This window comes from Diplotaxodon limnothrissa, linkage group LG6, assembly GCF_057381915.1.
Source record: "Diplotaxodon limnothrissa isolate DT_005_m linkage group LG6, D_limnothrissa_male_GT1.1, whole genome shotgun sequence".
Taxonomy (NCBI): Eukaryota; Metazoa; Chordata; class Actinopteri; order Cichliformes; family Cichlidae; genus Diplotaxodon; species Diplotaxodon limnothrissa.
In genome coordinates, this window is record NC_140601.1 from 33207209 (window position 1) to 33222323 (window position 15115).

The 15115-nt window shown below is 38.8% G+C and overlaps 1 protein-coding gene across 1 annotated transcript; it reads right to left on the minus strand.

Moving 5' to 3' along the window:
• Positions 1-1333: 1333 nt before the first annotated feature.
• Positions 1334-12470, minus strand: LOC146630943 (transitional endoplasmic reticulum ATPase). The gene is made up of 18 exons (XM_085355063.1): positions 12054-12470; positions 11564-11675; positions 11296-11468; positions 11058-11200; positions 10797-10927; positions 9853-9984; positions 9622-9724; positions 8858-8991; positions 8103-8238; positions 7888-8000; positions 6572-6736; positions 6280-6402; positions 5975-6187; positions 5676-5854; positions 5447-5576; positions 3582-3740; positions 3140-3291; positions 1334-3057 (listed from the first exon to the last, which is right to left on the minus strand). The coding sequence occupies exons 1-18, from the start codon at positions 12074-12076 to the stop codon at positions 2958-2960; spliced, it is 2421 nt and encodes an 806-aa protein (XP_085211189.1). The 5' UTR covers positions 12077-12470; the 3' UTR covers positions 1334-2957.
• Positions 12471-15115: the final 2645 nt, after the last annotated feature.

Consider the following 15115-nt stretch of genomic DNA (forward strand, 5'->3'; position numbering starts at 1 on the left):
AAAACAGCCGAGCCGAGCCAGTCGGGAAACAAGACAAATGAGAAAGGTTCCGCTTGTTACCCCGTCACTGCACTCCAATTCACCTTTCTCGTTGTATTTTTGTAAACTGTTGTTTCTACATATAATTCACTACTACTGATGAGTTTCTCATTTGAATCTCACAACTCATCAAAACAGTTTGTGCTTTTGTCAATCAGAACTGCAGAGTTGTCACTTACCTAAATGCTGTCCAGCATTGCACTGGTGCCTTCAATGAAATCTTTTTGTTTTGTTTTTTAGATATGGATTTCTCTTCGCTTTGGAGACGGTGGCAATGACAATAAGATAAGACGCAGAGCTAAAGATGTTAGATTGTCACTGGGAGTGACCAGGAGGGATAGCTCAGCTTTAGAGACAAAGCTGAAATTGTTTGGACATGTGGAGTTCAGGGTTAGTCTACATTGAACAAAGGATGTTGAAGATGGAGCTGGCAGGCAGAAAAGAAAAGGGGAAGACGCCAGAATTTTTTTCATAGATGTAGTCAAGGAGGAAAACGTTGCATCGAGAAAAACAGAGTCAACTTTTTGGGACTTCCTTTCATGGATAGCTGAGCATACATTAAGACAAAGTTAATTTTTCCAGAGCTGAAACCTCATCAACTAGCTTATATTTTCATTATTATTAATGATTAATATAAGTAATATTATTAATGTTTAAACTCTAATTAATTCATTATTATTTTTATGGTCATGTTAGTTAACTAAATAGCTTTGAGTGATGGTGTATGAAACAAAGACCCTGAAAATGTATCTAAATTGGGGCTTTTCCTGGCTAAGAATGGGGCTCTGGAAGTGACTATGTACTACAGTCACTCTGTATGCAGTAAAGATTTGTTTTTGCAGATCATTTTCCCGGGCTTTCTGATCATTTGATAAATAAATTAACAACAACTGTACAAATGAACCAGTGTTGATGTGAAGCAACAGTGCTTGTGTGTTTGCACACATGTTTTGTTTTTACTTAAGAGCACAAGAAAATTCCTTCGGGCAAGTAAAATTTATGTAAACTGTTAAGGTTCAAAATATTGGGGATGGACACCAGAGGAAAAACCCACAATAACAACACTGGTCCGGTCGGGTTGAGTCAAACGATGATTTAATGATTTAATGATCACACATGTGGGAGATGGACACTGTATGCAGACAGTCTCAGATCTCATCTCAAAAAACACATCACCATAGTTTTATGAAATCAGGGTATTAGAACGCCCCCTCCTGCGTAGTGACAGGTGTAATACAATCAATGTTGACAATTTTATTTAACACTTCCCGAGGGCAGACGCTGACTGCCCCCGTCTCCTGGAACCGTCTGTACCCTGCTAAGACACAACATGGCAGCTACAAGGACTCTTTCATTTGTTAAGACCATCAGTGTGTATTGCTCTAAATCAAGTATATAATATTAAATGAATATTGCTGGATCAGCTACTTCTACTTAAAACATATTAAAACATGACTAAGCACAAAATCACCAAGAATAACATCTTATAAGTGCTGTGTAAGCGCGTGCGGCCTTCCAAGCTCAAAGCCTTTGCCCTCCATAGATCAGTCAGACTCGCGCTGGCTGTAGCTTTTAACCTTTAATTAACTTGAGCACAACTCTAAAATAAGCAACAAACTGCAATGTGTATGGAATGATCAGGGTTACATCTGCAATGGAAAATCATGTTATTATTCTGGTACCTGCAAGGAAAGATCAAACTAAAGTTATCACCATCACTGTAATGCAAAGAATAATGTAAGGTCAAAAACTTCAATTTATGCTTAATGCAAAGCTGGTTATATACTTCTAATGAACTAATAATGCCATATTAAAATATTAAATGATAATGAGAAAAACATCCCCTCCTTATTTTACAAAACCCACATTTCAACTTATTCATTTTATTATTTAAAGAAAAATGCAAGTCATTTAAATTGTAACATGGCAAAATCACTTGTGCGAAAAAGCTCTTGTATGATAGTATTTGGTACACAGTACAAATCACGTTCCCAGTGAGCGTGAAAGGAATTTAAAATAAGCCTGTATTTAGCTTGTAGCTTGATCCAAGACCTTCTGCTGGCTGAGTCAAGCTTTGTTATATAGAGACTCACTGCTGCTAACGCTACTCATAAAATACAAATTTTCAAGAAGAAGAAGTTTTTATTCATTTCTTAACTGTTAAACAGAAAAGTGCAAACTGATCACAGTGACAACCAAAGCATGTTGTTAGGGTAACAAGATTTTAGACTTGTTTTATAAATTGACTGCGTGGGGACAGTAAAACAAATATTATTCTGCTGATCTGGAGCATTCAGGTGACACCAGTCACCCAAAAAAATTCACCCCAAGGTCAGACCGTGCAATGCTCAGACAAACTATAAAATCCTAAGAGCTACATCTCTGACTCTACAGTGACCTCAGCTATTATGTTAAATGTTAATGTTCATGAGTTGCATCCAAACAATCAATAAGACTTCTAGAACAATATCCTTAGACAGATTTTACAGGAGATATTTAGCCATACTGCACAAACACAGTAAATCAAATACAAATACATCATATCAACTGACAGACACAGTGGTGGAGGGGTCATGATTTGGGTTTGTTTTATAGACACAGGACCTGGACACCTAATTTAGTCACCCATCAAGTTTGCTGTGTATCAAAGTATTCAAAAGTAAGGCCCTCTGTGCACAGCTGAAACAATGTTGTAAAGAGGAGTGGGCCAAAATTCCCAGTGATGTGAGAGACTGATAAAGTCATATAGAAAATGATTTATTATTCACCCTCTTGTTTTATGATTTTATTAAAATTTAGAAAAAGTTTTTCTTTCTTTTTTTCTTTTCTTTTTTTTTTGTTTAAAATTTTTTACTTCCTTTAATCATCTGTCTCATTCCTCCAGAGAAGCAGTACACAGTAGCTGACTGCAGTTTTTGTCACTGGTAGAGATCATCGTCGCCTTCATCTCTGTACAGACTCGGCCTCCCAGATCCAGAACCTTGACTTCCAGACTGGGAACCAGTAGCAGAAGGAAACCTGGGTGGGGAGAAAAGAGTTTCAAGTACAACTAAAACAAGACTGGCTTGTCCACAACTACACGTTTGATAAGCATGTGCACCTGAAGTTTCCAAAACCTCGGCTCTGTTGCAGAGTTTGAGCAAACATCTCATATTTGCGTATGTCATTGTCACTAACAGAGCGACGGGCAAATCGCATCGCCTCTTCAAAGTGGTCCTTCCTGATCTCTGGGACTGGATCAAAGTCCTCATCCTGCAGTCAGAAAAAAAGAAAACAGATAAGGATTTCATGCAAAAATAATACACTGTGTGTGTGCGTGTGTGTGTGTGTTCCCAGTCCAAAGGCTGAAAGTTACAAAACACACAGCCGCCCTTTAGGGAACGTTTTATCTCCCACAGTCTCTGTCTGTACCATGCACACACAGCCTGGTACAACTTTGAGATGTGATTTGTAGAGATAATAAAAGAAAGCCAGAGAAGCCCAATTAGCATTTTCTTCTATAATACATTATATTTTGGTGTAAACAAGCTTGAGCAGCTGACCATAGGGACACCTGGTCTGTTCTGCCTCTGACGCTCAGCCTTGATCTCGGCCTCTATTGCCTCACGGATGGCCAGCTTACAGGCCCGCTGACAGATCTCTGTCAGATCAGCTCCAGAAAATCCATCTGTGATGCCAGAAAGGTATTCAAGATCCACATCCTGAAGACAAGAGGAAGAGTAAACGACAGAAACTAAGACACTGTAAAAAATAACTTCTGTTTCTGTACACTCCCACAGTGGGTTTTAAATCAAACAGTGAAGATGTGATTGAAGTCAAGGGATTCAACAAAAGTTGAAGCTGTTTAGGAATTTCAGTCATTTTTATCCACAGTCTGCTCATTTTCAGAGGCTCAAATTCATTTGACAAACTAACATAATTGTAAATGCAGGGATTTTTCAGAATAATGAGGAAAAATTCCAAACGCTTGCACCAATGGGAATCAAATGCTGTGTTTCCTCTCTAGAGAGGCTGTGACAGGCCTTTACTGAAGCCACATTCAGTTGCTATTTTTGTGCCTTTAGTTTTGTCTTCAGTAACTGAAAAGCGTGTTTTCAGGTTCACAGCATTTAGTTGAATCTGAGGAGACACTTGAGATTTCATCCTGGTTTGATCAGCAGTCACATCATCTATAAACACTACAGTCGCAGTTGTGCTGGCAGCCGTACATGCCGATGCCATGATGGTGTCTCCACCATGTTTTACAGATGACGTGTTACGCTTTGGATTAGGAGCTGTTTCTTTCCTTCTCTACACATCATTTTGGTACAACTCAAGCTTGGCTTTACCTGTCACAAGATATTTTTTTCCAGAAGTGGATTTTATATGTCTTGTGGCAAAATCTAATCCGACCTTATTCTGGATTGTAATACGTGGTTTGTACCTGGTTGTAAACTCACTTGATTTCCATTCATGAAGGCATCTCTTGATTGCAGACTTGCAATAATATGCTTACCTCTTCTAAAGTATTCTTGATTTGGCTAGATGTTGTGAAATTGTTTTTCCTCTCTCCAAAAGTTGATTCTGTTCGTCTGGACGTAGCGTTTTGTGGGAGACTCATACAAAAATTTACTTTCCTGGATGATTGAGAATGCATCAAGATGTTTTTCCTCTCAAACAAGGAAATCATTCTGATCATCCACTTTATTTGTCTTCTCTGGTTTTTCAGGGAATTTGTTGTTGACCAGCACATTAAATTTTTTGAAAAATGCTTCAGATGGTTGGTTTAGCTGCTCCTAATCTTTGGTTTATTTTGTTTTTCAGTCTGATTATAGATGCCCTCACTTGCCTCAATGTCTCATTTTGTATCTCATATTGATGGCTCTAGTGAACAAATTCCAGCGTCACCACTTGGAATCACCTACAGGTCTTTTATCTGGTTAATTTGTCATGGAATACTCAGGGAGCAGGACTCATCTGGCCACATAACTGCTTCTGAATTAATTGTCCAATTACTTTTTAGCCTGCAGTAAAGGCCTGGCAAAGCGTATCAGGGGAAAAAACACATCATTAGGCGAGGTCCGTGGACTTTAGACTTAAGGCAGTCATTGAAAGCAACGCATTTTCATCCAAGTATTAATAGCAGTTCCTATATTTAAAATTATTTTAGTTTGTCTGATTACTTTTGAGCCTCTGAAAATGGGGGTCTATGCATAAAAACCACTGCAGTTTTGAAACTGTTAATGCAATCTGTTGGTTAAACACCCTAAATTAAAGCTGAAAGTCTGCGCTTCAATCACACCTCGATTGAGTTTAATATCCACTGTGGTGGTGTACATGGGTAAAATTAAAAAAAATGTGTAATTTTACAAAACTTATGAATCTAACTGTATAGAGCAATTGGTTTTTGTATGTGTGTATCACCAACTCTTGCAACAGGAGATTTGCGTAGATTGGCTTTAAGAATTGCTGTGCGAGATGGCTTATCAGGCAACGGGATGTAGATGAGCTGATCCAGACGACCTGGCCGCAGAATGGCTGGGTCTATGATGTCTGGCCTGGGATGATGAGAGGAAGGATGAAAGTGAGAAGAAAAGTCCGTAAAGAGTTTCATTTATTAACATCTGTACGATACAGACACGCAAAAATGTGTGCACCTGTTTGTGGCACCGATGATGAAGACGTTCTTTTTGTCCGACATGCCGTCCATCTCTGTGAGTATCTGGTTGATGACTCTGTCAGCTGCACCACCTGCATCACCTGCACCGCCTCCTCTAGATTTGGCGATGGAGTCCAGCTCATCAAAAAACAAGATGCAGGGGGCTGCCTGTCTGGCCTGGAGGCAGAAGGAAAAGGTCAAGAGGTCAAGAAAGGTTAAAGTGTAAAGCCAGAACTACAGATTTGATAGAGTACTTTAGTCTGTATTGAGCTCACACTTTCCTCTCTCCACTCTTACCTTATCAAACACATCCCTAACATTTGCCTCTGATTCTCCAAACCACATGGTGAGCATCTCAGGTCCTTTGATTGAGACAAAGTTAGCTTGGCATTCATTGGCGATGGCCTTAGCCAGTAGGGTTTTCCCGCAGCCTGGAGGGCCGTAAAACAAAACTCCACGAGATGGGGTCATTCCAAACTTCAGGAATTTGTCAGGATACTCAACAGGGTACTATGGTGAAGCAAGATGAAGATTCACAGATTATGGATTGAGCTTGTGTTTGTAGTATTGTGGCAAAATTAATGCATGAGTGTTTCTTCCACCTGAACAAGCTCTTGGAGTTCTCGCTTGACCTCGTCCAGTCCGCCGATGTCCTCCCAGTTGACCTGAGGCACCTCTGCAACCGTCTCTCTCAGAGCTGATGGGTTGCTCTGACTTAAAGCCCACTAAAGTGAGGCGATGTTTGGTAAAGAGATGCATATCTATTCATTTATTAATTCCTCAAGAAATATTGATATGCATCTCACATTCATGTTATATGTTGTTCTTTCACTCAATTCTTATAGTTCTACCAACACAAAGAGCTAAATTCATGTGCATTCATGTCTTTTGTACCTGGAAGTCATCCATAGTGACAGCCATTGAGTTGAGCAGGTCAGCGTCGATGGTCTCATCCTCCAGATCTATGAGGGTCATTTTCTTCCGGATGGCTTGCAGAGCAGCTTCTGAGCACAAAGCAGCCAGGTCAGCACCCACATGGCCATGGGTCTCTGTGGCAATCTGGAGTATTTTAAATAAATCACATTAATATTAACATACTAAGTATCAATCAAGCAAATAATATTTATTCATATAATTTTTTTACTGACAAGAATCAAAAAGGGATTTACAGAAGAAGAAAATAGCACATAAAAGTATTAAATCAGTTAAAAGGAAAACAAAATTTAAGGTTCAGAAGTTTAAGTATTTGGTGAGTTTGCTTATATCACCCTAACGTTCAACTATATTAAATTTAACTGACCCTATATTGATAAAAATAATAATAATAATTTAAAAGAAATAATTTGAATAAATATCATTAGTTTGTTGCATAGATTCCTATATTGCCCCTTCTCAGAGAAGGTTATGTTTACAATTGATATTATAATGCATACGGTCTAATAAAAATTGCAACACTTACAGCAACAAAAGGAGGCATTGTCAAAATGTTTGATTTCATATTTAATTACAAATTCCATTTAAAATTTCAGTTTTATTTCAGTAAAAACTGTTATAAGGAATCATCAGAGTCTTTACATTTATGGGGAATACTCTAATTAAATGATATTCTCTTGCCATAAGTTCAAGCTGTATTACAAGAATATCAAAAAGACCTACAACACCTAAGGATCCTTAATCATCTGCCAGGGCAGGAGGGCCAAGGTGGATCCTTGGTAGAGAAATGCATGTTTTCATCCTGATTAGTTTATTTATAATTGCAAAATAGGACACTGGCCTTGGTACAGGATGTGCTTCTTGTTGCTCTACTTGCAAAAAATGCTCACCTTAACATTCTAGTGGTAATTTTTAGACTTGTTACCAGTACAGTGCTATAAGATATAAATTTTGTTATCAGATCAGCTACTTTCAGCTGTTCCCTTAGTCAGGAGGTTTCATCACGGCAGAGAGCTCCACATATGTAATTTAGCAGATTTTTACACCCTTCAGGGATATTTCATCTGATTGGTAACTGTGTGTAAACTACTACACTATGAAGCCACTAGCTTTGGTATAATGTTCACAAACTCCACAATTTAAAAAGTTGTTGGCTTTTTTTGCTTGAGCCTTTAAGGTGATTGATGAAAAAATAGCAGATTTATTTATTATTATTTAACTCACCATTTCAGTTTTAATTTTATATTAAAGCATTCATTCATTTTCCACTGGCTCACCCTCTCCAGATCGACATCTTGAGCCAGTTTCATGTTTTTGGTGTGGATCTGCAGGATCTCCAATCTACCAGTCGAATCTGGGATTCCAATATCAATCTCACGGTCAAACCTGCCTGGAAAGAAATTGCAATATTTGTAAATGTGTGTGTGTGTGTGTGTGTGTGTGTGTGTGTGTGTGTGTGTGTGTGTGTGTGTGTGTGTGCGTTTCTCCTAACCAAAGCGTCTCAGAGCCGGGTCCACACTGTTCGGTCGGTTTGTTGCAGCCATGACAATCACATGAGTTCTTTGCTTCAAGCCATCCATCAGGGTCAGGAGCTGGGACACTATACGCCTCTCCACCTCGCCATGAGTCTGTACATACACACAGACTCACACGTGGTCAAAAACATTTAACTGTTATTTACATGGACACAGGAGAACAACGGGGGGTTAGGTCACTCCCGTCTTAAATCAGCACATTTTTAGAACATTTTCTGCTTGACCAACTCGGATTTGCCTAAAATTGTAATGGTCCAAAAAAGGTCCACTGACCCACCTTCAGGCCCTTTCCACGCCCATTGAAACTAACTAATTTTTCTTTGCAATGTGAAGAGTTTTTATTAGTTTGTGCTGAAACATGAGACTAGACTTTTTTCATATTTTAACTAGCCAGTATTCAGAAATCCAAACAGTGCTTTAGATTTCAATGTGCAAAAAAATGCCTGAAAGTTGGTCAACAGACCATTTATACACACACACACACACACACACACACACACACACACACACACACACACACACACACACACACACACACACACACACACACACACACACACGCACACACGCATATATATATATAGAAACACACATACAGGTCCATGCTGATTTGTGATGGAATGATAGTAAAGACTTGCTGAAAGCCAGTTTTCTGCAGACACTGATCTGACCAAGCAGAAACAGGTTTCTTGAATTGTCCCCTCATGTTTACCTTCTCTCTCTTGGGAGCAATGGCATCCAGCTCATCGATGAAGATGATGGCAGGGGCGTTATTCTCTGCCTCCTCAAATGCTTTTCTTAGGTTGCTTTCTGACTCTCCGGCCAGCTTACTCATGATCTCGGGACCTGGTCACAGAATGATACTTTACAAACATCTCCTGCACAGGACTAAGAATAAGAGAACCACTATTTACCACTATAACCTCCACCAGGTTCTTGTTATTCAGCTGACTACATTTTAAAAGTTTTTCTTGAAAGGTCACTAGTATTCTTTGTTGCAGTTATTGGTGTGTTGTTAGTTTGTTGCAGATCTTGCACTTTATGTTGTATTTAATGGATTTTCAATATATGACCGCTACCTTGGCAAGAGATGTGATCTCAGTGGAACTTCCAGGTTGAATAAAGGTAAATAAATAAATAAATTCCCCTCTTAATTTTTCTCTCTGTTTATTTTTTTAAAACGTTTGTTGTTTTTCCTTTTTCTATTTACTGTGCATTTCTGTTTTACCTTTCAAAGAGGGTTCAATCCATCTCTTGGTTAACTGACACAAGACACTCAACAGAAAACGAACTGGAGCACAGTTTTTACAAAAGTAAAGAATTGCAAAACCATATTAACTCAAAGTTTTAATTAATTTATTACTAGTATTTTTTGTTTGTTTGCTGCATTTATTTGCATAATATTCTGCTTTGCAGAGAGTCATTTATTTCCTTCTGTGCTTTAGATTTTCAGGCCTCAGTAGACAAAAGTCTCACCATTGATGAGGAAAAAGAAGGCACCGGTTTCATTTGCTACAGCTCGGGCCACCAGGGTCTTTCCTGTTCCTGCAGGGCCGTACAGCAGGATACCTCTGGGGGGCTGAGAGAGAAGGGAAGAACATACCAAGTAATGCAAAAAGATGCCATGTTAAAATGGAAACAATCACTATTATTGGTGGCTGGGATGATAATTTGTTTTTGAACTGCATGTGTGTGTGTGCATGATACCTTAACTCCGATAGCCTTAAACAGTCCTGGGTGTCTAAGAGGAAGCTCCACCATTTCTTTGATCTGGGCCAGCTGCTTCCGACAACCTCCAATGTCATCGTAGCCAATGTCATTGAGACTCTCCTCTTCATCCTGTCATGCACCAGAAAGCCAGACAGTTTATTACTGTATGTACTGATTAAAAGATGAGGCGATGAGATTTCTTTGGGTATATCTTTGCATCGTCAAAGGTCCCTTTAAGCCATTTTTATAAATTTGATAGTATCCTGAAACAAGAAAGTCATTTGTCCTGAGTCAGACGTTCGGTTCTACAAAAGAGACTTCTTTTTACTGGAACAGGAAGAAATCGGATGGGATGAAAGAAGAATGAATGTCACACTAAAAAAAAACTGCAGAAACCTAAATAAACCCCATGTAGTCACAATCTTCATCTAATGTTTAATCTAAAAAGTATTTGGAGATTGTTAGTTCAAAATACCTAAAACTGGGGTCAATACAAGCAAACAGAGAGATTCATGGAGTTGCTCTGTAATATAATTTAATATAGATGTGAGAGAAGTGAGTCGTAGCTGGAAATAAGTGAAAGTATATGTCTATTTTTGATGCAACAAATGAAGCAACAGTTTATACAATGAACTAACAAAAAATTAACAAATCTGTAAGAAGAATATTTACTAGTTTAATTTTAAATGAGCCAAAATGCAGTCTGATTAATGTTATTTATTTATTGTACAACAACACATTGCCAATATGATACATGCAATTTGCAGTTTCATAAAGGACTTTACAGTATAAGCTCTACAATCTGGAACAAACTGGTGCAATACTTCTTGCAGTAATTCTCCAGATAGGAGAATTTTGATATAAAAGGGTTTTCTTACAGTTCTTTAAATGTTAACACACACTAACATCACACAAAGCAGACTCTTTAATCTCTCACAGACCTCTCTCTTAATTGGCTCTCCCTCACAGTAGATGACTGTGTCAGGGGCAACGATGCAGTGAGGGCTGGGGTCCGTCTCCACCACCTTGAACTCCACAGCTCGCATGCTTCCCCTCACCAAGAAGATGTCACCTAACAATGAAAAGGAGAAGCCACTACATTCACAGCAGCTTCTTGTGCTCTTTGAGTTTCTGTTTTATGTTATAATGTGACCTCAGCTGATTTTATTGCGCTATAACTAGCAGCTGAGGTGTTGCTGTACCTTTGTGCACAGGCCGGTAAGCCTCCAGAAAGTACGGTTTGAGGAAAACATCAAAGAGGTTCCCTGATAGGCCTTCAATGGTGTCATCTATGGGGAGCACGTGGATCTTTTTCCCATACTTGATATCAGGACAGGCATGGATACTGTAATGACATGCACATCAGCAGACACCTGTGGATTATGGTAAATTCATAGCTCCACACTACACTCAAAGCCACAGGCATGAGGTCCAATGCACCTGATGACGTCACCAAGCCGGACACGCAGGTTGTTGCGCGTCACACGGTTCATCCGAATTCGTTCATCTCCACAGGTGTCATCCGTCAGGACGATGCACACTGTTTGCCGTCGTTTCCGCCCTCTCAGCACCACGGTGTCTCCTCGGAAAAGCTGGAGCTCCTCTGTCTTTCGCTAATGCAAACACACACACTCACACACATAAGCCTAACAGTCTAACAAGAAGACAAACAGGACTCTGTGTGGCTATATTTACACCTTACACACACCTGTGATAGGCTGACAATGCTGCTGTCTTCACTGACAGCCTCATCTACAATGAGCCTGTTTGGTCTATGCTTCTGCTTCAGGATGGCAGTGGAGTAATCTTCTCCCTTTGGGCTTCCAAACAAGAGACGCATTATGGCACTCTCACATGTACGTGAAGCTCTAATTTCCTCATGTGACTCTGTGCTGTATTTAGAATCTGTGTGGCTCTGCACATAGCAACTATTTGATTTCATAAACATGAAAATATTATTTGATTATCAATAATTAACTGTACAGGAGTTTTAACATTTTTATGATCTTGAACAGCTGCACTGTGATTTCTCATTTTTCAAAGTTTCATGACACAAAAATCCATATTGGATAAAATGTCTTTACTCCTTAAAATATTTTACTGCATATTGAAACATGCATGACTAAGCACACACACACACACACACACACGCATGCATACACAAAGTTACTGTGTGCATACGCAGCTGTTTCACTCACTCTGCTCCTCCTGAGCCTGGCATGACTGCTCCTCTTTGTCCTGTCACACTTTAGATTTCCTTCAATTTTTCACCCTCAGAGTTCACTCCCTCACTGTCTTCTGTAGGTGTTTGCCCTCGTAGATTCAAAAGTTGATCTTGTGTAGTTCTAATCAGCACCGAAGAGCTCAGATTTCCCTCTGATCTGACCAGCGCTGTTCAGGTTTTAGTCTTTCTGAAGCTCTGATATTTTCCCAGCAGTCAGAGTCCTTTTTCTTTTCCTCTGTTTTCTTAAAGCAGCATGTTTACAGGAGGTGCTGCCTGCCTGTTTATCAGCGGAGGTATAAATATGTCCATCTACTTCTCTGTCTTATTATAACCCCAACATGGGTGGACCCATACACACACTTTCACACACACACTCCCTTGCACACTTACCTTGGAGAGTGTCCCAGAACAGATACAGTGTGATATTTCCTCCTCCTCCTGCTACTAACCAACAAATGCAAGAAGAGCTGAGCGAGCCTCAAACGCTGTGAAATATTTATGGGTCGCAATAAGTTCTGCTTTCAAAAGAACTGACATATCGTCCTTTTTATCTCCTGGACGAGTCCTCTCTTTTCTAAAACCATTGTCCTTCGATTCCTTGTCACCGTGACCGAAGTGAACTGCTGTTGTGCTCCGGCTGCTCTCGGCCGTTGGTGTATTTATGTTTAGTACACACATACATAGACACACCCTCTCAAGGACACTCACAAAAACACCACCACAGCTTGCAAACAACTGAGCATTCACTCACTGTGGATTCTTTTTATTTTTTATGTTTTATTACTAAATTGTTTAAACAAATGAAAGGAAACAAGCTACAAGGGCTTAAACATACTGTACATTCCCCCTGTGACAATCAGGACTCGAGCTGTTCCCTCCAACAGATTTAACGAACAAGAAGGAAATGATGTTAACAACACATCGAACACTTTCTTCTTTCTAATGGTAATAATCTTTCAAACACAGTTATTGGAAAGACAGTGAGAGGTAGAGGAGGTTTAAATGCACAAAGAAACATTGAATCTGATTTACGCATCAGTGTACGTTGAAATGTATTGGATATGCTGAAAAAAAAAAAAAAAAGACAAAGAAACAAAATTACAGTTTTTTGTATCATAAACATGGAATGCATGCTGTTACAATACAGATGGAAATAAATTATGTGACAACTGGACACATTTGGTCGCCTTTTGTCGTTATCAGTCAATAAAAGCCATTAAAAAATGCTGGTGGCATGAGATCACTTGATTGATCGACTCAACTTTACCCACAACATCTCTCAGTAAATAATGTAATCTTAGTAATTAACAATCAGCCAAATGGGTTTTAATATATATGTGTGTGTGTGTGTGTTAGTTCAGAGGTGATTTATCGGCTGATTTCAGTTCAATTAGCCAAACTTTACTCTGCAGCTGGTTTCACAGAGATATTTAGATGCTTCATAGGTGTTTTCTACATTAAATAGGCCACAGAAGCAGTATTTTCTTCTTTAATGTTGACTATCAGTAATATCTATAGGAACAAAAGAAGTAAGCATGTCTATAAGACTTGAGCCTTTGTTATGTAAGTAAAGCGCTTTTAGTGTTTCTTGCTCAAATTTGGGATTTTTTATCATATGTTTTTTTACATCGTCCATCAAAATGCACTGTCCCTGTTAAAAGTAACAGTCAGGTGTTTTCATAGACCCAGGAAGGCAAAAGATTGAACCAGCTGCCTGTCCCTTCAAGCTTTTCCTAGTTATGTATGACAAAATTAAAATCTATTTACTAAATATTAAAAAGTAACTTCCAAGTGTAACTAGCTAACAGAAGCAACTAACAAAGTTAATATTACCTTAAGTATGTGTCTGGAACTGACATATAATACACAAATAAATAACCTACATTAAATAAAGACATATTTAGGACCAATAAAATGTGTGTGTGTGTGTGTGTGTGTGTGTGTGTGTGTGTGTAAGGCATGCTACCTTTTGCTGCTACATCCTGTTTTACTTTTATCTTACATTGGTGTTGATTGAACAGCACTAAAGTGTTTTCAAGACATCGAGCGAAATCATTCTCAACGATTAAGCTAGTACGCTAAAAATACCATACAAAAGACTTGATGATCTGACATATGCTGTCATATTAAAGAGGAAGTTCATACAGAAATCGAATTGAAATATTTTTTTCTCTGGTGTCTAAAGCCATAAATATTTGGATGAATATTGGGAACAGTTAGAGAGCTGCACACCACCACAGAAGATTTTAAATCAAGCATTGAAGATGTGACTCAAGTGCAGACTTCCATTTGAGGGGTTTTAACAAAAGTATTGTATTAACTGTTTCGCACACATTGTTATACAAAGCCCCTGATTTTAGAGGCTCAAAAGTAACTGAATAAGAAAAATTTAAAAATAAGGATTAATTAAACTACTTTTGCTGGAAACCTTGAAGTCTAGAACCATTGGACATTACCAAATGCCTACTGCAGGCTAAAAAGTATGATTGTGATCAGATGAGGTCTGTTCCCTTATTATTCCATGATAAATACAGCTGATAAAAGCCCCTGAAAGGATTGCATTTAATTCTCAATGAGGTCCAAAGCGGTGTTGATGCAAGTGAAGGAAGCTATCATTAGCCCGAAAAAGCAAAATAAATCGAAGAGTGTTTTAATATTTGGATGAAAACTGACATCATCAAATGCTGCATTTACTTTACTGTTGCTCCTTCAGTTGCTCTTTGTGGGTCTTTCTGCCACCATTTTTATATTTAATAACTAAAAACATGTCAGGTGACTGTCTTAGCCATTGAGGAATCTCACATTTCTTTACCTTGAGAAACTCTTGGGCAGCTTTTGCCCTGCACTTTGACTCACTATCCACTATCCATCAAATTGAATGGTTCTTGGATCAGTTTCGAACTTTTGGCTGAACCTGAACCTCAATGCCTCGCACACTTTAGAACTAATTCTGCCACTTCTATCAGCAATCACAATATTAATAAACACTAGAGGTCCAGTTGTGTTGGCAGCCACACATGTCCGTACCATTACATG

What these genes read in the sequence shown, in the direction of transcription:
- LOC146630943 (XM_085355063.1), bottom strand. Translation starts at nt 12,076, where the DNA reads ATGCCAGGCTCAGGAGGAGCAGA. An exon ending in TTACCGGCCTGTGCACAAAG is followed by an intron (nt 10,928 to 11,057) that starts GTACAGCAACAC and finishes TTTCATTGTTAG; the next exon opens with GTGACATCTTCTTGGTGAGG. An exon ending in CGAGGTTTTGGAAACTTCAG is followed by an intron (nt 3,058 to 3,139) that starts GTGCACATGCTT and finishes CTCCCCACCCAG; the next exon opens with GTTTCCTTCTGCTACTGGTT.